Source organism: Corvus brachyrhynchos, unplaced genomic scaffold (genome assembly GCF_000691975.1).
Source record: "Corvus brachyrhynchos isolate BGI_N302 unplaced genomic scaffold, ASM69197v1 scaffold121, whole genome shotgun sequence".
Taxonomy (NCBI): domain Eukaryota; kingdom Metazoa; phylum Chordata; class Aves; order Passeriformes; family Corvidae; genus Corvus; species Corvus brachyrhynchos.
Window position 1 is genome coordinate 1,136,772 of NW_008236445.1, and position 27,139 is coordinate 1,163,910.

The 27,139-nt window shown below is 40.0% G+C and overlaps 1 protein-coding gene across 1 annotated transcript in view; it reads left to right on the forward strand.

The window, feature by feature from the left end:
- The window catches only part of RNF219 (ring finger protein 219), a 164,398-nt gene extending 142,726 nt beyond the window's left edge, over positions 1-21,672 (forward strand). The window contains exons 2-8 of the mRNA XM_008643684.2: positions 2,020-2,078; positions 2,310-2,354; positions 3,418-3,553; positions 4,528-4,619; positions 6,266-6,514; positions 9,696-9,784; positions 19,341-21,672. Coding sequence (XP_008641906.1) covers positions 2,020-2,078; positions 2,310-2,354; positions 3,418-3,553; positions 4,528-4,619; positions 6,266-6,514; positions 9,696-9,784; positions 19,341-20,832 — 2,162 coding nt within the window. The 3' untranslated portion in view covers positions 20,833-21,672. The remainder of the gene's footprint in view (positions 1-2,019; positions 2,079-2,309; positions 2,355-3,417; positions 3,554-4,527; positions 4,620-6,265; positions 6,515-9,695; positions 9,785-19,340) is intronic.
- The last annotated feature ends 5,467 nt before the right edge of the window (positions 21,673-27,139 follow it).

The following is a 27,139-nucleotide window of genomic DNA, read 5'->3' on the forward strand; positions in this document are numbered from 1 at the left end:
AAGATATTTCCTATTTTAATCCAATCCTAGTTACTTTCTGATCTAAGCCCTTAAAAGTTTGATTAGGTATTCGTTCATATCTTGCTATAAAGCCACTGAGTTCTTTCAAGCCACTGTTTCATACTTCTACTTCCTTTCTAGATGTTCCCGAGTTTGTACTGGAAGAGGTTTCCACACAAAAAATGCTCTCTTGCACTGAGATAATACATTAACATTATGTAAGTGAATCTATTGGTGAGACATGTGATAAAGATATTTGAATGCGCTCATTTTTATACATGTAAAGCTGTTTAAATGTTGGCAAAGCTGACAGCTCTGACTGTCCTTTCTTTTTAATGCGCATCTTTGTCTCTAGCTTGGAACTTCATTAAAAAACTTCCATCAGAACAACCAATCTTCTCAGGATTAAGGTTGGAGGAAGGAAGTTGTTTAAGTTAAGGAAAAAGTCTTGTCAAGTTTTGCTATCTTTTAGTGGGGAGCAGGGAGTATCATGGAGGGTTGACATAATCTGATACCCCTGTGGTTTGTAGCATAGACTTCAAATCAAGTAGAAGGCCCACCCTAAACTCATAATGTATCTCTTGCTATCCCTGCAAAATTTGCAGAGGTCTGACTGCAAAATACAAACTATTCACTGTGCGTAATGGTAAGGGGGTAAAAAAGGAAATATTGCAGAGAAATTCATTCAATGAGTTGGCCACTCATTGTTTTTAATGAAGCTGAAATCTTGGGCAGCAGGGGAATGTTAGCCCATTTTGTTAATTGAACAGTGTCAGAAAGTATATTGGCAAAATGTACAAATAACCCTTTAAAATAAGAGTGAATTGCTTGGATCAATTTCATGGTTGTTACCTGAATATTCTTTTAGCACAGTCTGGGCTGTCTTCTAACATAACTGTATTTTTTAATTAGATAACAGATCAGAAGCCATCTGCTTCAGACTGTTAGGTTTACTTGTCCCAGGATGTCTGAAGGTCTCTCTTGTTGGTTTTGGTGTAGACAGGTTACTTGGACTCGAGACAAAGTTCTGTGTTGGTTGAAACAGTGTAGGATGTCTGGGGATTGGTTCACTGGAGTGTGTCTGATTTTCCATGTTCCTGCTCCTCTCTTAGGGCTGTGTGAAGGCCCAGAAGTGCCTTCAAAGTGACATAGATGTGTACAGGGCTGGATATTGATTTGCATAGGAATGGGATTATGTGGGAGGGGAAAAATTAGGAAATTGCTCAAAATCGCCTAGCTGATCAAGCCTTCTGAAATAAACTATAGCCTTTCTACACATTATGGTCAATTAAGGAACTGAAACTGTGCTGTAATTCAAGTGTGTGTCCTGATCCCCCACCCCCTGGGCTTGTCACAGTCGGTGAGAAGGGCAGTGGCAGCCCCAGCTATTGTGTGACATTTCAATAGCAGCTTCTGCTGGTGTGGCATGGGTTGCTTTTTGTGGATCCTGAGCCAACAAAAGTGTAAAACCCCAGCCCTGAAATGAAACTTGTAAAGGTGTGTAAATCAGAAGCAGTGTACCCTGGAGAGTAATAAATGTGACTTACTATTTTGCTAGAGATATGGAGTAATCATTCATGTGCAAGAAGTGTGCTTCTGTGTCAGGTTTGGGGTAACTGAGGGTCTCTTGCTCCCCAGGGGGGAAAACCTGCACTCATGAAATGTCTTTTCCTGTTTGGATTATTTTGTGTTATTCTGCTCTGTATCTTATCATCACCATCCATATAACTATTCTCAGGCTGCTTCAGAGTAAGAAAAAGGTATGGCTAGAGAAAAAGTCTTTTCTTTTTTTTTTTCCTGCTAGCTGCAGGTGAGAAAGCTCTTTTTCTTGTTAAGGAAAGCAATAAGTAACAAGATTTTTTAAATCAAAAATAATGGAAATTTTAATATTTAAATGTTTCCAAAGCATTGGTGTGCTAATGCTTGCAATAATCACAAAAAAGCCTCCTTAATTAGAGGTGAAAGTTCAGTCCCTCTCTGTTCATGCCTTCAGTAACTTGAGTTTCTGTTTATGTATAGATAATTCCTTTGAATCCCAGGACTGTCTTATTGGAGGTCTTAAAAATACTGTGACTCCTGTAAGGTAACAGAGGCATAGATAGTGAATTGGAGAAGAAGCTGACAGATCTGGACCTTAATTCATATCCATGAATATTTCAGTGGTAAAACACTTGGGTTTTAGCTCATGCAACGCTGATGTATGGGTATGATTGCTACAGGACACGTCTTACCTGTTGGCCCAAGTGATTATTGACTGTCCTTTCGAGGTGTTTGCTTCTCCCTGCTAACATTTCATTTTTCCTTTTTAGTTTGACTACTTTACTAATAGAATGGAAGAGGAGTATCCTGGAGATGTAAGGCCTTCATTTAAAGATGAAGATTCTCTTGAACTTGGGTTTTAAGTGCAGTACAGTAGAATCTAAAGTAATACATATTCTGACACTTCTGTGTCTTAAAATACATTTCTAGGAAAAGGAAGGAGTGGAAGAAAAACAAATAATTATTTTAACACCCCTAACACAAATACTAATTTTAACAAGTAAGAGATTCGAGAGTGTGTATTGCAGTAAGCTGTAACAAGCTGCAATAAGGCATAAAGTCTTTTTCTTCTTCATCATATTTGGTCCCTCTGTGCACATTTACTTTCAAACAGGGTTTATAGTTAAATGACAAGAGAGAATAATGCATTGTCATTAATATTTTCTAAAAGTTTGTTTACCCTGCTGTTTTGGAAGGGGAGGGAAAGCTTGAAAGAATCTGTGTCTGATTGGAATATTTAATCCTTCAGTTAGCTGCCCCATTCTTGGGTAATGACTTATTTAGTAGCAATGCATATCTAGCAGGAGACTTGAATTAGTGATTGCTGGTTCATGTTTCAGCTCTGTGGTTTTGGCCCTGATCCTTTTTAAAGCTGATTTCTGTGAAGCTGATTGTCTGCAGGCTAAAGTTAATCTGTAACACTTTATGTTCCAATGATACCTCTTCCACTGAAGTGTTGGATGTTGCCAGTAGAAATCCCTCCTTGCCTCACTTTTGAAAATGCACATACTTTGGTTGTCTTCTACCTTGGGAGTCGAATGCACTTCACTGGAGTGGTTGGCTGTAGTTCTTGGAGGTTGTGGGGTAAAGGAAAGGTACTGCTGCTGCTCTGGTTATTAACGAGGAAAGAAGGACCTCCATTCTGCAGAAATGGTTATAGCTTTGGTGCCTTCAATAAGAGGGAAATTTGGTGTTGTGAGTCAGGAGGCTGCTCTTAGCTAGCCCTGTGAAACAACAGTGTCACTTTCCTGCAAGGCCAGACTTGCCCTGAGAAATGGAATTGTGTATTTTCGTATTTTGTTATTTGAAGGAGTTTTAAGGTATTCATAGAGTCTGTTTTTTTTTTTTTTCTTTTTATTTCCTCTTTGATGCTTAAAGGTCCGTCATCCAGTTATCTGTGTGAACAACCATGTTTTCTGTTCCATTTGTATTGAAGTGTGGCTGAAGAACAATAATCAGTGCCCAGCTTGCAGGATTCCCATCACACCTGAAAATCCCTGCAAGGAAATTATAGGTAAGGACAAGTTTAGGCTTTGAAATAACTTTCTGGTATTTACTGCTAGAGGAGATTGCTTTGAGTCCAGAGATGTCTGGATGCCTTTTCCTCTGTGTGTTTTTTACCAGCATCTAAGGAAGAATTAACTAAATCTTTAACCTTGTAGCTATTAGGTATGTTACTGGAAAGTTCCAAAGACATTGTGTATATTAATGGCTAGGTTATTCAAACACAATAAGTACCCCATGGCTCTAATGATTGTTTTAAAATCTTGGTTGGATGGTGCATTTAACTGAAAAAAATGCATTAAAAATGCATTCTCACCTATGCATTGCAACCTGTTGACCTAAGAGAAGAGCATTCAGCTGAGAATTAGTGTACTTCAATCTAGAATCTTGAATGAGTATGTGGTATTTTTTGTGTTTGTTTTGTTTTGTTCATCACTTCCTTCTTTTTTTATTTTTAAGAAAATTACTCTTAGCACAGAAATAAAACAAAGCTACAACAGCTGCATGACAATCTTAACTTCCTCAGAGCTGGGAGATACTGCTGTCCTTATTTGACATAAAATATCAGCTCTGCTATTTTATTCTAAGAGAAAAATATATCTCAATAACCTCACTTCAAAAACTTACACTAACTTGTACTAATTAAATGTATGCTTGATACCCTGCCCCTTCCCTTTAGCTTTGTTTTATTAGCATGGTCTTAAATAACATAGGATTCTGTTAAGGAAAAAAAAAGTTGAAAAATGTAGAAGCTTTCTTCCTGTTGTGAATCAAGATTTTGACTAATAAACATCACTAGTAGGTACTCATGTTGAACCTGTTCTGAAAGTGAAAGGACTTTAAATCTTCCATGGTAGCCAGTTGGTCCAATATTAGCTGCATTTGTAGTTGATAATAAGAAAGGTGCTGTGAGGTGGATAACTAGTATTGAATTGAATGAAAAAGAAACAATATTCGTGCTTCTTTCATCCTATGTTGCCTTAGGAGGAACGAGTGAAAGTGATGCTATATTTAGTCCAACAGTCAGAAAACACCTACGTAAAACAAGGCTTGAATTGCTCCACAAAGAATATGAGGTAAGGACAGGGGGAGTGTTGTGACTTTCCAGATGAACTGCAGCTGTTAAATTACAACATACAAATGGTCCTTTTGCTTTGAGTCCTGCTATTTTTAATTTGAGTACAGGTGTATACTGTACCTACATGAAACTCAGTTGCATTAAAATGCCACCTTTTGACGAAGGTTACAAGAGAGTATTTGCTGCTGCTTGAAGTGGTCCCACTGATGTCACAGTAATAGTCTTTCTAGACAACAGGTAGCCAAGTACTGCCAATTCTTTAGTTTTGTGGGAATTCCACCCCCAAGTGGTATGGGAGCATTTTCTTTATACATATTAGGTGTAGGGAGCTTTTTGTTTTGTCTTCAGTACAAACACAAACATTTTCTGAGGTAATCCCCTGTTACTCAGGGAGACTAAATTCCTTGTTAAAGAATATTGCCCGCTGTAACCTTCTGGCATAGGTTAATTTTTAGCATTATTGTTTTATTGTTTTTTGAAAGTGAGTAAATGCTTGAAAGTGGAGCTGAATGCTCCAGTCTCCTGCTGGAAAAATACTCTCTTGGGAAGAAGATGAAAAGCTGTTAATAAGGAATGTGCTTAGTTTGTTTTCTCAGCTGTTGTTTCCTCAGTAGCAGCAGCGTGAAGACATCACATATTTTTGGAGGAAACCTGTTGTGGGGAGGAGAATGAAGGAAAGGAAATGGATTCTATATACCCTTAACACTGGGGAAGTAAGAGCTATCTTTTATGACAAACTTGCCTATAGCTCAGGTTCTATTATTCTCTGTGAGAGAAGGAGTCAGGAAAAAGAGGCTTCCTGCCTTTCTGTTGAATCAACTCAAAATTCACAGAGCTAGTTATAGGATAATGTAAATTTCTTTTAAAAAAAAACTTAATTTAAAATGTTTGTTCCCATGCCAGGTGCAGGGGTGGGCGCGATTATTTGTGAAAATATGCTTATGTAAATGCTGTGTATGGCCTCCCTAAGTAGTCTGACCATGAACAACTCAAATACTTTAATTGGTGAACAGTGTAGAAGACATGTTTTCGGGATAAATTATTTCTTTTATCCCTTTAACAACAAGCTCTGGAAGGTTTTTGCTTCCCTGTGGCTTCAGACTGATGCAGCTAAGAGCTTTATTCTTTGCATTTTGAGTCTTTCCTAAGATGTTGCTGCTTTGGTGTAGCTGGAGCGGCCTTTTCCAGGCAGTGTTCTGTCTGTTTTGAATTTGAAGACTTTCAGCATCCTAACATGTGACGTTTCAGAATGATATGAGAGAATCACTCTTAAATAACAGCAAATGAGTCAGCAGAGGATGACCTTAACACTCTTGATACAGGAAATCCTCCCACAGAGTGCCCTAATAATAGATTCATGTTGCTGAATGCTTTGAAGCTTTTGGTCTGCCCGACAGTTTGTTCAGGGTCCTTTATGTAGTCAAGGGATTCCCTGCACTAAAACCTTCAGTATGCTTGAGTGTGCAGGTTGATTAAAATCCTGCCTAAAGCACAATACATAAGCATACTTAGATATATGTGTAAGTGAAGGCATGCATCTGGGCTTGCCAGAACCCATGTTTCTAAGTGCTGTGGGAACTTGCCAGTATTATTTAATTAATCTCACAATTTATTTTAATTCCTCTGAATTTCTGACACCTTTAGGATGAAATAGAATCCCTGCAAAAAGAAGTAGAAGATCTGAAAGGTAAAAACCTCAGTTTACAGATACAGCTGAAATCTCTTCTGGATCCTGCAGCATCAGCTTTGTCTTGCCAAAATGGGGAAACTAGCCAGTCAGCAAAGGAAGCAAGTACCAGTGGCCCAGAAACCCCAGAGGAATGGAGCAAAAAGCTGAAAACTGCCAATGATATGTGCGAAAAATTGATGGATAATGTGGAAAAGCTAAGGGAGGTAATAAATGCAACAAACACATTTCTTCAGTTATTTTGTAGCATAACTGTTTTGTGTTAGCTAAATGGGAGTGAGAGCTACCATGACCTTTGGGTACTTCATAGATCTAGAAGAAAGAGGAAAACAATTGAATTCCAGTGCCTGTTGGTGTATCATAGTATTTCCATATAGCCCTTGCAAGTGTCAGATGTTATTGCTTGTTCTAGTGAGTCCTGTATGTGACTCTTCTTCAACTCCTCTGTCACTCTATGACTGGGTAATTGAATTATAGTAGCACTTGTCGACAGTATTGATGACCAGATTTTTCAGGCTTGCAATAATCTATATAATATATCTATTTTACAACATTCAGTGGGCAGACACAGTACAGTTGGCTGAGGCAGATTTTGCACTATTGCCCTCCCTGCTAGCCGATATTTTTGGTGCAATTTGCTGAGACAGAGTAACTTGACCCTTTGACCAAAAATAGACAAACTTCAGCATTTTATGACCAGAAGATCCTTTACTGGAAATCTGCGGCCTTTTTATATATCTTGGTGTAATATAAAAGTAAATCTGATACTGCAGAAGCAAGGATGAAGGAGACAGGCATGTGAAAATACATCTGAATAAAAGTATCTTGCAAAATATACCTGTAGGCACAAGTAAGATCACCTTAAATATTGAAGAAGAATGAAATTTCAGATTAATTTGAAATCAGAGTGGAAAAAACTGGACTTGTATTTATTCAAAATGCTGCCTTTATTTCTTCTGTTAACAATCCTGAGTTACTTCCTGCAAAACTGAAGTGTGATGTGTTTAGGACTTTTTTTTTTTTTTTTAACTTTTTAAGCATTAATAGTGTTCACACTTTTTCTGTGCTATAGACTTGGAGGCACACATTGTACTGGTCTGCCATTTTGTTAATGGGACACTTCTAGGACCCCAGGAGCTTCAGATTCACTTGTAGATGGCAAAAGAGGAGTCGCAGCAGGAAGTTCTTGTCTGCCTTTTTTTTTGTTAGGTTTTTTTTTCATGAAGTTAAGCTGTACTGCCTCTTTTGGGTTTTTTTGGTTTTTTTTTTTTTTGTGATGACTAAGTTTTTTAACTTTTTCCTAGGTAAGTAAAAAGAAGAATTTTACAGGAACTGAAGAAGGGATTTGCTTGGGTATTTTTTCAGTATATTTTTAGCCTTAGCAAGAAAAGAGGTCCAAGTGTAGGCAATCTCTGAACTTGGTGAAGAGTTACAAAAAAATAGAAGCTTTGATAGGTTTTAGGGAAGAAGTCTTAAACTGGTGTCATAGAATCATTTAGGCTGGAAAAGGGCTTTAAGATCGTTGAGTCCAACCCTTTTTTCCCATCTGTTCCCGGGTTGACAACTGCTCAATCCCGTACGTACCTAAAGTCAGTTGGCTGTTTTAGACCTTGTCTCACTTGTAAGCCTGCACTGCCCATCCCCGTTCTGAACAGCAAGACCTCTTTCCCATGCACACACTATCTGGAACCAGAAACCTTCTTATCCCTGAAAGTACCTGACCCAGGAGTTTCAAACAGACATCACTTCCCAGTGAGACAAGATCCCTCAGCAAATGTGGTTGCCACCACTTTTTCAAAACTAGACTGAATCAGGAAGTAGCAACCACCTTTATCATTTAATGTTCTAGAGCAGACAAATAAAGGAATGCACAAAGTAGGCATTAATACTTCGAGTGGAGTCATAAAAAGTATGGGAGTGGTGAAACAAACTCCAGAGGAGAAAGCCTAGACTAAGTATACTCATTAAAAATGCAGTTACATGAACTCATTAATGTAGACATTGTGCTGCAAGTAGGGATCCCTTGCAGATTACTGACTTGGAGAGTAGAGCACTCTCTGGAAGGATACCAGAGGGGTTCAGTCCTTGCCATGTGCCACATGGATGCCCTGCCTACCTGGGCTACACAAGTAAAGAAATCTTTTACTTGGTTATGTAGCTGGGGGAGCTGTGTCTGTGGAAAGAGAGAAAGGTCTTGGCCAACGTGTTGTCAAGTGGTTTGATGATGCTTTGAAACTGAGCTTTCCTGAATTCTCATTCATTGCTTTCAGGATAGTTTTTGTGCTTTTATTTTTTAAATACCAAGTAGTTGACAGTCAGCCCTGGGCTCACCCTTCAGTTGTTGGCCACAAGTCTCTAGTTATTCTTTCTGTCCTTAGGAATATTGTGGTGTTGGGAGTGGGGGTGTTTGTTTATTTTTTTCTGTTCCTTTTCCCCTCCTCCTCACCTGGCAAGGTTGCTAGGGATATTTGTATGAGCATTTAAAGTTCTCTGCCTCTCTTCCTGCATTGTTTGATGATTCTGAGAAAGTACATTTCACTCCTGAGCCCAGTTGCATAGCTCTTTCTTCAGATCTAGCTCTAGATCATGCTTTTATTGTGCAGTGGAAGCGTTACCTAATTGAGGCTATGAATTATGAGCCCTGGACTGGTGCTGCTGTTTTTAGCATAGGGAGGTTGAGCAGACTTTGAAGTGCAAGGAGTATATTCTGCTTGTTAGGATAGTGGCATTCATTGTTCTGAAACACGTGTGCAGGAAAACTTCTTTTTATATGAAGTGTCTTGTTAACAAGAGTGTCTCCTGAAATAAGAAGGAATTGACCTCAATTCAAAGGGTAGGAAGGGTTGTGAATCAGGAATCTTAATCACAATGTCCTGGAAAAAAGTGAAGAAAGACTGCAAATAGCTTGTCGTAATGGATTTACATCCACAGGATAACTATGCTTTAAAAACAAGCCAAAAACCCACAAAGTAACCTTGCTCTAATTTGGAATGGGGGAAGCTGTTCAACATTAGTTTTGCTGATACCTGCACATTGTAATGTTAATGTACTTAACGTATTTAGTCATGTAGAAAAAAAAACATGGAATTGCCATTAGTACATCTCCTTAATGAAGTTCTGTGCTAACTAACATAGCTGTGTTTATTTCCCTAGATAGGACACTTGCAATGTATTTTGGGAATATAAATAAAAAATGTCTGTTCGCTATTCATTTTTGCAAACCATTTCCCATGGTGATTTTTAAGTGGTGTCCCTGTCTGAAGGCTGTTTCCTGCCTGCACATTTCTAGTTCTGTCTCTTTAAAAAAGAGAAACAGCTTGTCCTATAAATATTAGAAGTCATTTCTGTTTCACTGTATACTTATTTCTTTCCTTTTCTTTTCCTTAGGCAAATAAGAAACTGAGCGTGGAAAACAATAGCCTTTTAAGAGAGAATTTGCGACTAAAAGCTGAAGTCGATAGTAGATCACCCCAAAAGTATGTGAATATTTTAAAAGCTACTATCTTTTATTTATAGACTGTTTAACTGTTGTAGGACTGTTTAACCTAAAACTGTGGTGGTGTGCATGGTGTTGCGTATGTGTCTCCAGGTAGACTTTGGAATTTTTATCCTCATGGACTTAGGTGAAGAATGAAACTTAGAGAAGAGCGGCAAGCGGGTGAGAAATGCAACTTAGAGAATCACAGCAAGTCCACAGTGAAGGAATATGACTGTGCCTTGTGTTACATGGTACTTTGGAAGTACTGGATTCATTAGTAGAATTCTACAGCTGTTATTGGGAAATTCCTAAATCTGGTATGTGGTCAAAGTAGAAGGTTCGTTACTAAGTGCTGGTGTTGCTGGTGTTTGTGTTTTTTGTTCTTCCTTTTGCTGCCTTCAAGGTTTATTTTGTGGGCTTGGGCTCCCTGTTCAAGGAAAGCTCCTGATAGCTTTGTGTCTGGGCCACGTATGTAGAATTGAGCTTCTGCAGCATGAGAACATCATTCCCAGAACTGACGTCTGTGTTTAGTACTCTGTCTTAAACAGTTAAAACACCAATGACAGTACCCTCAAAAAGCAGAAATTTTGCCATACTCATTAGAGCTGTGTTCTAAGGTACGTCTTCTTGGGAGTACTTTATGAAGCAATATACTGATATTTTTTAAATTATTTTCCTTTCTTTCATTGGTTTTCTACCTTTCTTCTCTCATTTGTTTAGATATTAAAAAGCTAATAGCAATATTGGCCAAAGGTTTATACAGAGCTTTTGAGGAAGGGGGTTGGGAGACACCTGTGTAATGTGAGAAGAAAGCTCTCTGGATTTTTTTCTAGTTCTGGCAACACACCTGCTCCAAGATAAAATTCATACTTATAGAAGAGCTTACTTGCCAGACTGCTTGTCATTAGAGACAACAGGAAAGAAGATGCATGATCCTTGTGCTGTGGATACATGAAAGCACATTCTGCCCTGAAGTCCCCTAATAAGATAGAGCCCAGTTTAAAGTCTTGGCAATGGCTTTTATGGCATGGATTATGTTTTCCCATAAGACTCAAGAGTGAGTTGGCAAGGATGGCAAACTTAAAAAGTAAATAGATATAACTAAATAAATCCTAGAAAAGAAGAGCTAGAAGAGACCAGATAAACTAAATTGATTTTTACTTTTCTGATATCAGGTGAACTCTGCACTGGAGACAATTTCCCTTTCTTCTAGCTTGTTCATGCTTTACCATGGTCAGAAAAAAATATACCTCAGAGGGACAGGCGTGTGAAGAGCTTGTCTTTGTTGCAAGCCAGTTACTTTCCCATCTTTTGACAGTGTTGCCTAAAACAATAGCCTGTCACTTTCTTCTTAAGAAGCCCAGAGATAGCCAAATGTTATTACAAATTGGACAGTGCTGGGGTCTGTCTTGCAATCCAGATGCCCACTAGATTGGCCTGTCTGTATCTCTGCTATTATTTTTTTATTATTATTTTTTTAGTCTCCTGAAGAAATACCACATCCTGCCTTCCTATTGGGAATTATCTTTGGCCCATATTAACTCCAGAGCTGTGTATGGGACTTAGGACATGAATTGAATCAGGCTTAAACTGGGCTAGGAACAGTTCAAACACTTCAGGAGTTTGTATGTCTGTACCCTGATTCTCCTATATTGAATTTTTCCTTTTCTTTGAGCCCAGTGGTATGCTACAAGAATTTAGGTATGTGCAAGGAAAAACTTGTCCTGGAAGAAACCCTTCAGCACATTAAATTTAGCAATTTTGGTTCATGCAGCCTTTACCCATTCATTCCTCATCATGTCTGAAATACTGAATTTGTCCAGGTCTTCTAGATACGTGTGACTTGAGAGAGAAAGTAAACTTGTGTTTATTTGGTTTTGTTCTGCACTCAAGAATCTCCAGTGTCGTTGGTTTTCTGAAGTCATAATGCTTTTAACTGGTACTAGACTACAAGTGAAGTCTTGGTAGCACTAACTAGAGTAGAAAAACTGTCTTCTGTCTTCTATAACATCTTATATTTGCAATACCTTTTTTTGTTGTTTCCTTTTACCTGACACTTCTGCCACAAATGGCCAGTTCTGCCAAATTGCTATTTAGAAAGTTACCTTCCTACCTCATTTTGCATTTGTGGTTTTAATGTCCCCTTTCAAAGTGTGGGAATTAACCCATTTATTGGCTTTCTTCAGGTTGATGTTTTGATGACTATAAAGCTTCATTCTTTCAAATCCCAGGTACATCCTTCAGATGGTGAGAAGTCTCTCCAGTGTTAAAGTTGGTAGCAGAATTTTTAAATTAGCTTTCATCCTTGTGGTCACTAGTCTGGTCAATATCCAAATCAGACCTAACATCAAGACATTTTTTAAATGTTGTTTCAGCTCTGATGGCAAACTTTGCTAACATTTAAAGGGTCTTTCAGCTAGCCTTCACACTTTGAACAGGGCTTGCAATAAATGGGTTTTTTTCACTTGCTTATGAAATCAGAATTGAAGGCATAAATATCAGAGCCCAACAATGTCACTAGAACAAAATGTTTCTGTGCAAGTACATGGATTTGACAGTATAGTTGTGCCAGTGGGCTTTATTCAGAAGTTTTCAGAAGGTAATTTTTGGAAAAGTTTTTGAATGAGTCTCTAGTGCAATTTAAAATAGCTACTGAATTGGCTCTTTGTAATTTAATGTCGCCACCATTGTTTCATTTTTCATACATTCCTTAGCTTCAGATTCTCAGGTATGGATTCATGCTTAAACAACTAACTAAAGTAACTGAATAAAACTGGTGTCAAAGTATTTTGTGAAGGTTTTGTCAGTATTCAGTCCCTGTGTCTCAAGTGTAGTGCATTTTGCACATGATGACATTGGAGCTAAATAGCACAACATAAATTGTTTTAGTGGACTTAGCTTTAGAGAAGAGGGAGCACTAATGGCAGGTGAATGATCCCTTTGTAACACAAACTACCTCCTACATCACAGGGAAAAGTATAATTAGCCTTCTTCAGTGGTCAATAAAAAACTTTCCTTTTATCATAGACTTGAATTGTTTTTTCTTTGTTCTTATCCATTAAAACCTGAATGTCATGTATGCCAATAAAATCAATATTTCAGCCATGTCAGGAATTTTTATACATTTTTTAAACTGATGATGCTGATTTATTGATTAGCTTTTTATTTTTTTCCTTGAAACATTTTTGAGACTAGACTTTCACCAGAATACCATACCATCATATAGTTGGGACCCAGGTCTGAAAGACAAATAAGGGTAAGTTTCTTGCTCTGATTCTTACTGAAGACCTGCATTAGTCTTCCATTTCTCAGGCAAATCAGGCTGATTTGTGGTTGTTGTGTGTTCTTTCTTTACCTTTTCTCCTGATGAATTTTCAACGACTTCCGTGTTCCCGATACAGAACAAAAAAACTTCTAAAACTTAACTTTTGCCAGATAATAAAGCCCTGTTACTTCCAGCTCTACTTGAAATAGAAAACTGTTAGGTCTGTTGGCAGGACACAGTGGATCTAAAAGCGTTTTTGGCAAAGGGAAGTTTGCTTTTTACCTGAAGGAAAATAACTAGCAAGTCCATCTACTCCCGGGTATAGTGTATTTTATGAATGGTTAGATTCAGATTGGCTTGAACCAGACTTCTAGGCTTCCTAGGAGTCTTTTCCCTAAATATTTAATTCCTTCTGCCAGTTAAAATCCCAGTCTGAAACTATCTGTAACATGCATAAAATTGTTGCATTATCTCTTTTGTCTGGTTTTGTGAGTTGTTTTATTGTTGCAGTTTAGGGGGGGAGGAGCAGTTCTTCTTCAGTTTTACTGTTTATCTTGTCTAGATTTGTGACTTCAGGTACACTGAAATTTAAAGCTGTTGACTTTCTAGGTCATTCTTTACAACGTTCAATTTTCACCTAACTCAAATTTATTTCTGCACATACCAGGCTATTAAATTCAGTCTGCATTTCACTGGGCCTACAAACAGATTTCTAAAAACTTGTGTCCAGGGTGCACAGGGTAAAAATATTAGTGTCTTCCCTGATAGAAAACTGGGCTATGGTCTCACCACTGTGTAAGTTTGTTGGTCCAGAGGAGTGACCATTTTTGAAGACTAGCTGCAGTGTGGCCTTAGAAGTAAAGTAAGGGAAAGTACTATATAATAGCCTTCAAAACAACTCTGAGTTCTTGAGCATTAAATCCTGAGAAAGTGCCCACTTCAGGCATGAAGATCTAAACCTTAGTCAGGTGGGTAAGGACATTCAGATCACACTCTGGTTTTGTGGGTTTTCCAGTAGGGATTTTTTTTCAGTAGTTCTGAAGTAATTCTTTGTAGCTTGTGCTATTTGCTGACCCTGGTGATAATCTGCCTTTCTTACATGGAAGACCAGGGATGATTCACTGAAAGATGTTAAAATGCTTGGAGAGGCTTTGCATATTTGCCTAAATTCAGACAATTCCCTAAGTGAAAGGGGAAGCTCATTTCAAACAATGTACCTGACTTGCCTGTTCCCAGTGGACAGTATGTCTTGACTTCTTGTGTTTGGGTTTTTTTTCGCTTGCTAGGAAAAGGCCCTCATCTGACAGTAGCTGGTTTTTAGTTCTGATGTCTATGCAAATATGACATACTTTTAAGGCAGTTGTGTAAAACCTGGGATTTCTGCAGATCACCTTTCATAGGTAATGTAGAGGAGAATTGCAGAACTTGTACAGCTGGTACATGACATCACCAAAGAACTGGAGAAACTAATAGGTCTTTCAGCTGGTTTGTTCTTGAATATCCTGCCTTTCTTCCCATCTAACTGCAGAACCCAAGGGAAAATCTGTATTGAAATGATGGGACTGGGTTTGTTTATACACTCTGGCATTGCCCTTATCTCAAACTGTAATAAGCCCTGACTGTACCTTGTCGTTTTCCACTTTCCACCCTTTGTTTCCTTTGGAGGATGGATCATGCTCATGCATCCTGAACTGCTGGGTGGTCCCCAGCCTGGGCCATCAGGTGATTAGAACTGGAGAGTCAATTTCCATAGCACCCATGCAGCCCCAGTCTTCAGGAAGTGGTTATACAAGAAAATTGTTTGTTGCAGCTGCTTGCTGTCCAGAGAGAGAGAGTTTGTATGAGGTTGTGTGGTTTAAACTGACTTAAGGACTCAACCAGACAGACATGCTGCAGTTAGTGGTCACTGATGTGTTATTTTATGTGTAAAATAAAACTCTAAAGCTGAATTTGCAAAACTGATAGGTAAGAAGAGAAGAAACAACTGAAAAATTTGTTCAACTTCCCAAACAGTTTCTAAATGGACTTCTTCAGAAGTTGTCGTGGTTTTACCCACGCAGCAACTAAGTCCCACACAGCCTCTCACTCCCCTCTCAGGGCAGAGAAGCAGAGAAGTAAAAGTGAAAAAACACATGGGTTAAAATAAAGACAGTTAAGTAGAGAAAGAAAAGCTGTGCACAAGCACAGCAAACCAAGGAATTTATTCACCACTTCCCAGAGGCAGACAGGTGTTGAGACATCTCCAGGAAAGCAGGTCTCCATCTGTGCCTAACAGTGACTCAGGAAACAAGCACCATCATTTAGAACATCCCACCTTTACTTCTTCTTTTCCCAGCTTTATATTCTAAGTATAATGAGTTGTGGTCTGGAGTATACCTTTGGTGCATTGGGATCAGCTGCCCCAGCTGTGTCCCTTCACAACTTCTTGTACACCCCCAGCCTCCTCACTGGTGGGTTGAGAGGCAGAAAATGCCTTGACTCTCTTGTAAGAACTGCACAGGAGCAACTAAAACATCCCTGTGTTATCAGCATTGTTTCCATCACAAATCCAAAACATAACCCCATACTAGCTACTGTGAAGAAGAGTAACTGTATCCCAGCTAAAAGCAGGATAGGAGTACTCAAATATAACTGAGGGAGCAGTTGTGGAATAATGCAAAGGAGAGTGACTCCAACAATATTAGTTCTTGCTCACTGTAGATGAGAGATGACTGCAGCTTTCTGATTCGTGTCAAGTTAGAATCATGCTGGGACAAGAAAAAGGACTCTGACTGAGGAAAGGTCCTGAAATATGAGCTTCAAATATTCACCTAGACATCCAGTGTCACCTCAGACACTAACATACTCACTACGCATTCCTGGGGCTGGTAGCTGCGATACAGGATCTGTAGATTCGTCCTTCCAGGGTGATATCTGGGGGCCAACAGTCATATAAAAGACTTTAAGCGATGTAAAATACTGTTAGATGTGTTGAAGGATCCAAATCCCACCTGAAATGTGTTCTTGTTCACTTTATGAGGGACAATTTGTTTTTCTGAGCTTGCAGTTTTCTGTATGAAGGATGTACTTGAAACAAATGCAGTGAGATCCAAAGTTATTGTTTCAGTGATATGACTAAAGAACAAAACCCTAACACTCAAAAGTCTTTGTCCATGTGTGAGGAAATGGCTTTCCTTTTGGTATATATATGCTTTTTATTGCATGTATACTAAATACATTAAGTTCTACTGAAGAATTTAATCACCTTGTTACCAAGCGTGACATAATTCAAATGCTTCAGGAAATAAAATTTATCTAGATTGTCAGGTGAAACTTAAATTTATTTTCATGTAACTGTATTGCATTCTGGTGTTACTATCATAAGTCCATAATTTTTTGGCTATAGCGCAGCTCACTGTACATCTGATGGGAAAAGAAGAAATTTCTTATGAGGGGTTTGGTTTGGGGAAATGGGGAGGATTCTGGTTTCTTTAACCAAAATATGAATGTTTTTAAACTCTCTTCTGACTTGCTAGGTCAGGCACTAAAGCACCTATATCTGGAGTAATTGGCTGTCATAAAATCTATGGCCTTGAAAATTTGGGAAATAAATATATGCAAGTCTTAAAGCAGGAACAGAAAGCAACTGCTATTCTAATGCCTAACTGCAGAAGTAACTTTATAGGCAGCTTGTCATATGTTACATTTCTGAAAACCAAAATTCCCAAGCACATCCCTCTGCAACAATTAACATATTAGTGATGCTGTTTGCCTTTGAACAACATACTGTATTTTTTTAACCTGAGGACACTTGTTATAAAAGTTACACTTGAGAATACAGTGCTTCTTCCTCATAAGCAAATCTCAGGCTGTCACTAATGCTATTTGCATTAAATAAACATATTACACCATTCTTCCATTAAAAAGGAATTACCAGGTATGCATATAAATGTAAACATGTTTTAATTTTTATGTCAGAGTGTCTGCTACAGCAGACTCCAGAAAATCTTGCTTATTTTACAGAAGCATTTTTTGCTTTCTCTCACTTGGCTATTCAGCTAAATTGTATTTTTGCATCTTCTATCTTTTATTAAGGAGTGTAGGATTTGCTCCTGTAAGACTGTGTGAATGTCTGTTAGAGAAAGGCAAAATAAATACGTCTGGATCACCTTAGGAAGTGGAAAAGGTCTTGCTTGGACCCTGCTGCGCTACAGTGACTCCTTCTGTATGTTAAACCAAAATCTGTGTTCCTTTAACTGAAAGAGGAAGTAAGCCAAAATGTGTTGTGTGTAAGGATGCTTAGTTCATGTAACCCCCTTCCCCTGAAAATATAATAGAAACATTCTTGAGCTGAGATTCTGCATTTACCTAGTTTCATAGGGGAGAGAGAAAGTCTTCTGTGCCTTTTCTCCTATTTCGCTCTTGTGTGCAGCTAGAAATGGGCCAACTGCTATAAGCAATTGGGAAAATTTGTTTTCCAGAGAGTAAGCAAATTAAAAACAGTCTGTCTTCTTTTTTTTATGAAGGTGAAGATAATTGGGTAGAGGTACTGTGGAGGTGAGGGGATCCTTGCCTCGACTGAGCTGCAGTCCAGATAGCTTCTTTTAAGGGAAAAAAGAAATCTTACTAAATATAAAACTTCTACTTTGCCATTTCTTGTCTACAAGGAAGTGTGTGGCATACACCAAAACTGTGTGAAGCTTAGGCTGATCAGATTTAAAAAGTGGTCTGCTAGACAGAAGTGACTTAGACTGTTGTGTGAATCTTACCCATCCCTAAACCATCTACACCAAAGTCTTCAGAGTTCTTTAAGTATGCAGAAGCAGTTGAACAGTGAAATGTATCAGTAGATCTGGTCACTCCTGCCCGATTCATTTTGGGCTTATAATAGCCCTTACTGCTTTCCCCAGCTGTCCAGTTAATTGTATTGCAATTGTCAACGCACAGCAGCTTCCTGCTGCATTGGGCTCATGACTTGAAGAAGCAGAATATGGTTTGATTGCTGGAAATGTATGCATGGATCCATGGCTATTTTGCCATCATAGTTGCAGGCCACAGATAACACCACCTTCAGATTTCACTGGTCCAAGAGTTGCAGTGGGAGCATTTTGTGAAGAGGTGAGGTGACAGAATGGGGAAAATGGAATATGAATTCAGTGTGACTATGAGGGAGGGACAGGCAGACAGACAAACAAAAAAGGTAGAAATTTCAGGCAGTGTTTGTGCTGAAAGAGTAAATATAAACCTGTGCTGTAACATGGAGATGCAAGATGGAAAATGGAAATTCAGTGTAAGCCCACATACAGAATTGTCCTTTCTTTGTGATATAAAACCTTATTTGCCAGAGTTGTAGGGTGGCTGTAGGTCCTTCCCTCCTTTCTAATAATATCAGAACTTTAATTGTTTTTTCTTTCTGTAAATTGAAAGCCTTGGATGGAGCAGAGAATTCCCTGGTGCTCACCTGTCAGTGACAGGTTAGAATTAGTCAGGGCATGTAGCTGAAACCTTCACCTGCCCTCTGGGGAAGGTCAGTCTTGAAAGCTTGTGGAGGATGAGGGGAAGGCAAGTCGCTGTCTTGGCAGTTGAAAATGTGCTCAAGCTGGAAACCTCACGAGCACACAACTTTCACAAACCACAAGCAGCAGGTTTTTGTATTGGAGTCGAGATACAAAGCAGATTGTTCTGGTTGTAAAGCTCAGAAAAACAGGTAACTCTTAAGTAAGTGGATCTACCATGCACAGGATGGGTGAGGAAAAGCTGTGTATCTAATGGGAACATAATTGAAATGGTCTATGTAAGTATTTAAACCGCCTCAAAGGACTAATGCAATTTCGGCATTTCATATCAGCATTTTGTTTTTGACAAGGTGACATTGTGAAAGAAATGTATTGTAAAACACTGCTGTACTGTAGGAAAATGATTGAATGTAAATATTTCAAGATGTGGACCACTGTTCAAATGTTATCATAAATCTTTGCCATTGTTTTAGGGGATAATTCTTCATGCATATTTGAGTTGAATTGATAGAACCAACCCCTGGAAGGGTAATCTGCTTGTTATTGCCTTGCTACCACTAATACTTCCATTTTGTCTTTTCATGTATCACCTCCACCTGTATGTTATTTGTGATGCTTGGTTATATGTGATGATTTCAGTAATTTTTTTCATAACTAGCAGAGAAAAGTTCTGACTTTTGGTTTCAAATTACATAGTGTTTAATAGCTTTGTTCTGTCTTGAAATGAGCTTGCAAACCTTCACAAGAATGTTTTTTTCCAGCTTAATATTTTCTTTCTTGTTTACTTACTGCAGGTTTGGTAGGTTTACAGTAGCTGCGCTTCATTCCAAAGTGGAACAAAGTGAACGTGAAATAAACCGTCTGAAAAAGGCACTGGAAAGAAGCGATAAATATATAGAAGAAATAGAGTGTCAGCTTTTACAGCTGAAAAATGCAGGCAAAGGAAGCCAGACAGTGAGTGCTGTTTGTGAGAGAGTGCTTTCCACAGATGCTGAAGGAGGTGAGAGCAGTGAAGATACAACTTGTTTGAAAACCCAAGCTGAGGAGAAAAAGTCTTTGAATACCAGTCAAAGTCCTGACAGTCTTGAGCAGCTGACAAGTGGTGGAACTTGTTTAAGCTCTTCTAGTCACAATGGCTTGAATAGCTCAAATACCCCAAAGAAAGGACTATTTCCAGGATGTCACAGGGTTCTCCTGGATGAAAATAGCACAAATATGGATGCCTGCTTAGAAGACCAGTGGAATAAAATTGAGGAATGTACCCCATACAAAGATGAAGAACTTTATGATCTTCCACCACCATGCACTCCTTTTCTGTCTCTCAGTCGCCTTCAATTGAACACTCCTGATGGAAAAGAAAATGCAAGAAAACCATCAACATTCCTGAGAAAACTGAAATTTGAAGAGTTTCATGACACTTCAGATGATTGCAGCAAAGATTCTTCTGAGCACAGCACAAGCAGCTGTAATAGCAGAAAGAAGCTAAACTGTTTTACTACGGGAAAATCAGGGGTTTGGGGCACCTGCCCAACAAATTTTGCTGAGAACCTAGATTTTGATGGATCAGAGCAAAATTCAGTAGCTGGTGAGTCAGATCAGACAACAGCAAAGTCCAGCGACAAAACAAGTTCTTGCTTACCTAAGAGGTTACATACTCTCTGCTGTTCCGAAATGAACCGCACAAGAACCTCCAGCGAGGCTTCTATGGACGCTGCCTACCTTGATAAAATTTCTGAGTTGGACTCAATGATGTCTGAGTCAGACAACAGCAAGAGTCCATGCTATAATTTCAAATCCTCTGATCTTGAAGGTTCTTCAAAGTCAACAGAGTGCACTAAGCTTCTGAATGGAACTGAGAAGAATCTGGAAGAGATGAATGAGGAGCAGAGTATGAAGAGTCCAGAGACAAGCGATCTGGCAGCTGACAGAACTGGCTGGAAACCTGCTATGTTTTCCAACCTCTCCCCATCTGACCTAGATATGAATGACCACTTTCCACTGTTTACAGGCCAAAATGTGGTGGCTAATGATGCCAAACCTCCAAACTCTTTGTTTCAAAGGGACTTTTCCCCAGATGTACTGTTCAGTAACTCACAAAGGTTATTTGAGGAACAGAAGTTTAGTTCATGTTTTTTAAAGATGCCATCTGATCTGCAAGGTCAGATTCCTCCTTGGGTGTCTTCCTTTACAGCTGAAAGGAAAAATAAAAATGTCAGTCAGTCAACCAAGAGGAAAATTCAAAACAGCCTTTCCAGTGCTAGTCCATCAAAAACCACCAAAAACTGATTCTGCTTGGAAATCAAACGTGACTCAAAGTTGTAAACCTGCAAATGTTTAATATTTACAGGTGAACTTAATTTTTAATGACTTCCATGCCATCCGATCCTGTTGTTTTCGACTGTGTGAAAACCGAATGTTCCCCTCCCCATTGCAAGCTCTTTCCCAAGGAAGAACCATTCCAGATTATTTTCTTTGACTGGGCATTTTATTTACCTGGGGGCTTGGGAGTTTTTGATGCCCTTTAAGTTTTCAGATTACATGATCTTTCAGTTGTCAGCACAGCTAATGGCTTCTTGACAGTTCTAAGTGGTCTTGTCAAATTAGTCATTTATGTAAGAATTAGTTTTAAAGGTTACGTTTCCCATTCTTAAAGATTACATTTTGTGTATGTAAGGCAGCTACTGGCCATATATCCTATGGAATCGTGAAATTGCTATAAAACATTGTCAGTTTTGCCATAAAACTTGCCTCCCAGAGGAAATGTTCCTGCTTGGACTGTTTCATAGCGCTGTACTGTACTGAAACTCTTGTTTTAAGTGGGTGTAAGTAGCAGCCTCTTTCTTTTCAGGGTCACAGCACTTCAGTCAGAAAACATCACTTCTTTAACACTGCAACTATGTCTTGTCTTTTTTTGAAGTTAGGCACAATTTTTAATTTAGTTCCCAAAAAGCATTGTTATCCTAAATGTGTTTAGTATGCCTGTATAGACCATAAAAATGGGTTTGTATGCTAATGATTTGTTTACCTAATGTGCACTGAACATCTTACATTAATACTGTACCATTTTACATTAATACTGCATGCTTTTCTATGTGAATTGAATAAAACATGTTATAAGAACTGTAATCCTTGATGTTGCCTCAAATATTGAATTAGCAAAAAAAAAAAAGGGGAAACTTTTTTTCGTAATTTGGAAAATAGATTATCTAAGTTTTGTAAAGCAAAAACGTGAGCTTATTCACAAAAAAAAAATCTCCCTTCCTCCTTCTTGTTAGACATGCTACCATTCCAGTGTCAGCATCGATACAGTTGATGGAAATGGCTTTCGGCCTCTCTGGAGGTGACTCTTCCATAAAGTATTGCATAGGTCAACATAATGTGATGGCCTGCTACAGGCAGGAGACCTAATTAAGCAGCAGAGCAAAATTGGTTTCTTTGCATTATTGTGTTTTAAGTTTTTTTAAGGCTATATTTAATTACAAGATGCAGGGGTTTTTTTCTTTCTGTATAGGCCTCTGATGGCATTTCTTAGAAACAGAGGTCCTCACTTCATCAATACCTATGATATGAAAAATCCATACGCTGCCTTTTGTCCCTTTAGAAAGAGTGATAGCCACTTGGAAAATTTCAATACACTGGCTCATCTTGTAGAGTTAAGTTCTGTAAACTGTGAACAAGAACTACACTTGTAATGTGAGCATACATTTGTGCAATTGATGTGTTCATTCTAAAATGGGACTTTCCTTTTTTGAGCTTTACCAAAACATCATCATTCAAGCCATGCATGCAAGGACCCTTTTGTGGCGACAGGCAGTATGGCATTGTGCTTGCATATACTGCTTTCAGTATACCACCTGAGTTTTAATCTTCACAGAAAAATCTAGTTGTTCAATTTTAATATATTTTTCAGAAATTAGCTCTCAAAACCATTTGGAAATGATCTGTTACTTGATGTGCTAGTTTTCCTAAAAGTCGAAAAATGCTGCCGTGCTACAACTCTTTGGGAGAAGAGACAAACACTTTATTTAAACATCCTTAGGTGGCAGAGCAATCACAAACACACAGTAAGTGCGTGCTGTATGTTGTGAGTTTGTTGTGTTGTGGCATGGGGGGAGTGAATTTATGGGCTTCATTCTATACCCTGATTTTTCATGTTTCACTTCCAGTTACAGAAGTATGAATACAACTGGCATCATGCCAGAAATCAAACTGGAATAAAGGAAAACAGTGGAGTTTTTTCATGTTACTTGTCCTTTGAGCTGGAACACCACATACAGGCTTGCTTTTCAATATGGATGTTTTGACCACACATGTCTTGCAAGCTGATAGAAGAGCCAAGCCTAAGGCTAAAAAGGTTGCATTCCTCTTGGTAGTGTGATCAGTGCAATGTCAACTCAAAAATTTCAACTATACATGAAGAACCTGGGGTTTCTTCACGTTTAAATTTCTCTGCCGTACGCGGGGTTTCAGTTCTCCAGGCTGCATTCTGTTGATACTGTGCTTGCCTAATCTGCAAGTGCCTTTCTGCACTTGATAAAATGGCCTAAACTAGAGTTCATTGCTGTTAATTTTTCACAGTAGTTACCTAGTTACGTAGTAATGTAGAACTGGTATTCACAAGATCTAAAACTTTACTATTAGAATTTTTATTAAGACAATAGACATTTCAAAGTGATGTACAGATGAGATCTATGATGTCTAATGATATTTAATAGCTCATAAAATTTTTACTTCATCTAATAATACCTACTGTACTAAATACAAGGCAATTTGCAGATTTTTACACATGAGAATGCTCTCCGGGGCTATAAGTAGCTCAGGCAAGTGAGTTTGTTACCAACCTAAGTTTGTTGCTAGTGAAATCTTTTGGGTTATTTTTAAGAGTAGGGATGCCAAAGTCAGGTTTTTGCTTAGTTATCCACAGTTTTACCTACACAAAGTCTGGCAAGTGACCTGCTTATCCATCATTCCCTAAAGGCCTTGTGAGAGTCCATTTCTACTTGGTATTGCTTCCTTGGGTGAGGGGATACCAGAACAACTCTGCCTGCCGGCACCCGATACTGACTTGGGCTGTGTTTGGTTTTAAATGTGCTCTCTTGTCTCTTCTGGAAATACCTTTAAAATGGGGGCAAGGGGGACAATGCATAGCTTGTATATGCAGTACAGGGTGTGCTAACTTGGTCTCCCATCCTTCAACCTTCTTCATTTCACAACTGTTTCCATCAACCAATAATGCCCTTTCAAGGCAGTTTAAACTGACTGAGTCTGGTCCTAATTCTTGCACGGCATCCAAGTCATGCCTCTGACTCCCAGCAACTGTAGGCTTGAAATACAGTCCTTACACACCTCTTTTGTGCTGTGGTTATGGTTAAAGTTTTGCACGCCATGGACACTCCTTCCTTGCTACTTTTTGGCATAAGGCCATCCCCATGTAAATGGACTAAGGCTTATATGCTTCCTTCCCAGGTTTGGATCAGGGAAAAGCAGCTCTGAGGTAACTCAATATAGGGGTTCGTGGTTATTCCAAGAATTGCCTCTCTGGCTACTAATCCAGGTCCAGCCCTCCCTGTGCCTTGATCCCTTGCAGCAGTCCTCTACTGCTGTGACGAGCCACCTGCTTGTCAGGCGTGGCCTAGACGGGTGGTCTGTCTATCCTGCGTTTGTGGCCTAGCGTTGAGTTGCTGCCTCAGTGTCCCTCAGTTCTAACTGGAAAAGCCATCTTCATTAGCTGAAGGGTGGAGGAAAAAGCACAGCTGGCAGAGGGGAAAGCTTGTGTGTGCTTTGACAGCCGTGAATGTAGTGAGAGAGAACAGGGGAGAATGAAGCTGGGCTGTAAAACAAATGAAGTTGAGTATTCGTGGTTTTTTCAGCTTTTCTCAGTAGAAAGCATTATCTCCTCTCTAAAGCTCTTACAGGCTGTGTGGGTGCTGTCTGCTGGTTTTCAGGGAGGCTAAGCAGACAAGTAGCCAAGCTGCTCCCACCTAATGCTCATGGGGCCATCGGGTTCCAAGCCGGCAGAAAGTGCCGGGGGAACGCAGGGGCCGGATGAGAGGAGTCCCTGTCCCTTTCCCGAGTCACTCTCCCCGTAGTAGCATGCCTGGGAAAGCAGTGGGGACCAGCTGCAGGGCTGGGCGGCTCCGTGGCCACACGCATCTTACAGAAAACGGTGTCGGGGATGCTTTTAATCGTGGCCGCCTTAGAGCTGTCGCCAGATTTTGGGGAGAGAAGTGTTGGCGCTGGCTGCCAGCCAGGAAAGCGGCACGGAGCCCGTATGCCCTGCCCGGAGGGTGTCGTGGGGATGCGCCTGGCCCATCCCTTCCCGCCCGAGGCTCGACTTCCACCTGCTCGGCCAGGATTACGGTCCCCAGCTCGGAAAAAAGGCCGGGGGAGGCCGAGGTGTACCCCGTCCGTGGGCTGCGGGCTCGCTCCTCCCCCGGTGCTGTCCTCCCCGGGCTCCCCCGCTCCACGCAAACCCTCACTGCGGTTTTTTTCCCCACCTTCACTGTTAACAAAACCCGGTGATTAAGACTCGAAACTAACAAAGAGTTTTTCTTCCACCTTAACCTTGCACACAATCCTTTAACAAATTAATTAATCCTAATGAATTAACACTTCATTTATTTAAACGCGCTACAGTTCATGAATTAAATTTTCATGCAGTGATTAAAGGCTGTTAAAATATGCATGATTTCGTTAAAATTTTATAATAAATCAGGGCAATGTGTTACATGACAAGGCAACTACTTCCCAGCCCCTCGGAAGGTGCTTTGATTCGCACGGGGGGGCGGGGGGAGCCGAGCGCTCCTCTCCCTGTTTTGGCAGCCGAGCGGACCCCGGAGTGCCGTGGGACGCGGCTGGCGACCGATCCCTGCCCCCGCGGAGCCCTCCTCTTGCCTCCCTCGGGGGAAGGAAGGCTGCGTTTTCTGGCTACCCCATCGAAACGTGGCGTCCTTGCAGCGCGAGCGATCGTAGACGCGGGTGAAAGGCAGCAGCCGGTTTGCCCACGGAGCGGGGGTGGAAGGAAGCAGGGTCTGGGAGGTGTTTTGCTGGAGGGGCTTCTCGGTGTGCTTTTTAATTCCTCCGCATCACTTGAAAGAAAGAGCGAGAAACTTTACTACCAACAGGACCTGTGGTGTTTTCCACCGGACCTCTACCAGCCTAGCTGCTCCGGTCTCCTTCCTTTCCCGAAAGGGGACGTTGTGAACTACCTTGGGACTTAAATTACCATCAAGCGTTTCAATTTTTAATATGACAACATTCTACACTTTGGTTGCAAAAGCAATTATTGCGGCTTGTACATCAGTAATTAGCAGGTCTTTGCTGATGTAAGGAAAGTCCTCATTAGGACAAGGAAATACTTTTTGTGCATTCACCCAAAGGGTTGGTTGTGTTTTGTTGTGGGTTTTGTTTTTTAATTCTGAAGGTTAATTTTGATCATTTAAAGGGAGAATAGCTTTTACTTTAAATGGGATATTGACTTTCTGTGAACTTCACCAAATAACGTATGTACTGTAGGTTTTGTCTCAGTGCTCCCAGTGACACTCAGGGTAGGACAAATACCGCGACTACAAAATGTAAAGCTAACATTTGCTGAGATGAAAATATCCAGAAGGTTTAGAGGGAGCAGTGAGATCCACATTAGCTATTTTTTCTTAAGTCGGGATATATAGCAAACTATGATAAGACATTAATGGTTAATATCATAAGCTTTAGTATATTCATCTTTGGGGAATCCTAAAAAGAGAAATCAAATACAATGGGTTACAGTAATTAATTTATAAATCGTTTCACTGTGGGAATAAGGGGTTACTTTATTGCTTTCTCGAGATAGGCAGTCAGTCAATTAAGGAATTCTGCATTTCTTTCTTGCATTTGAAGCCGGAGAAAACTACGGGAGACAAGTAAATGTGTATATATATACATATACCTATACATATACACATATATGTGTGTGTGTGTGCACCTCCCTGGCTTTATTAAGCATCTCGGGCCTTAAACGTAGGGCTACAGCATGGTCGTGTCGCCAATGAACTCGCTCCTCGAAGCCTGCGAGTTTATTGCCATCAGTATTCATGAGGCTGGACGTACCCACGAGGAATAGAAATAACAGCGAACATTAAGATAAAATCTATTACCAGGCCCGCGCGATTCTGAGCCTGGCTGAAGCCGTCTGCCCCGGGAGCTGGCAGTGTGTGGCAGGAAGAGGGAGGCCGCCGGGGGCTGGTGACAAGGGGTGCTGGTTCCCGGCAGGCCTGGGGAACCCCTTCGGGCAGCAGCCCCTCCACTCGGTGTGGCGAAGGGCAGGGCAGCGGCGGCGCCGGGACCGGTTGCAGCACCGCAGGAGCAGGAGTTGCGGTCAGGTTGTAATTTTTAGCGTTGCCTTAAAAGTTAGCGTAAAGTTACCGCTTTAGCTCTTTAAAAAGAAAAAAAAAAAAAAAAGTCCCAAGAACTGCGAAGAAAAGTTTTTCCTCCGGGACTTGATAAGTGACAGACCAAACGCTGCTCCAAAAAAAACCCCTCTTGTCCTTCTCCTCTCTTCTCCTGAAAGACCAGACGGAGGGAAGACTTGGCTGCAACTCCCTACGGAGGCTTC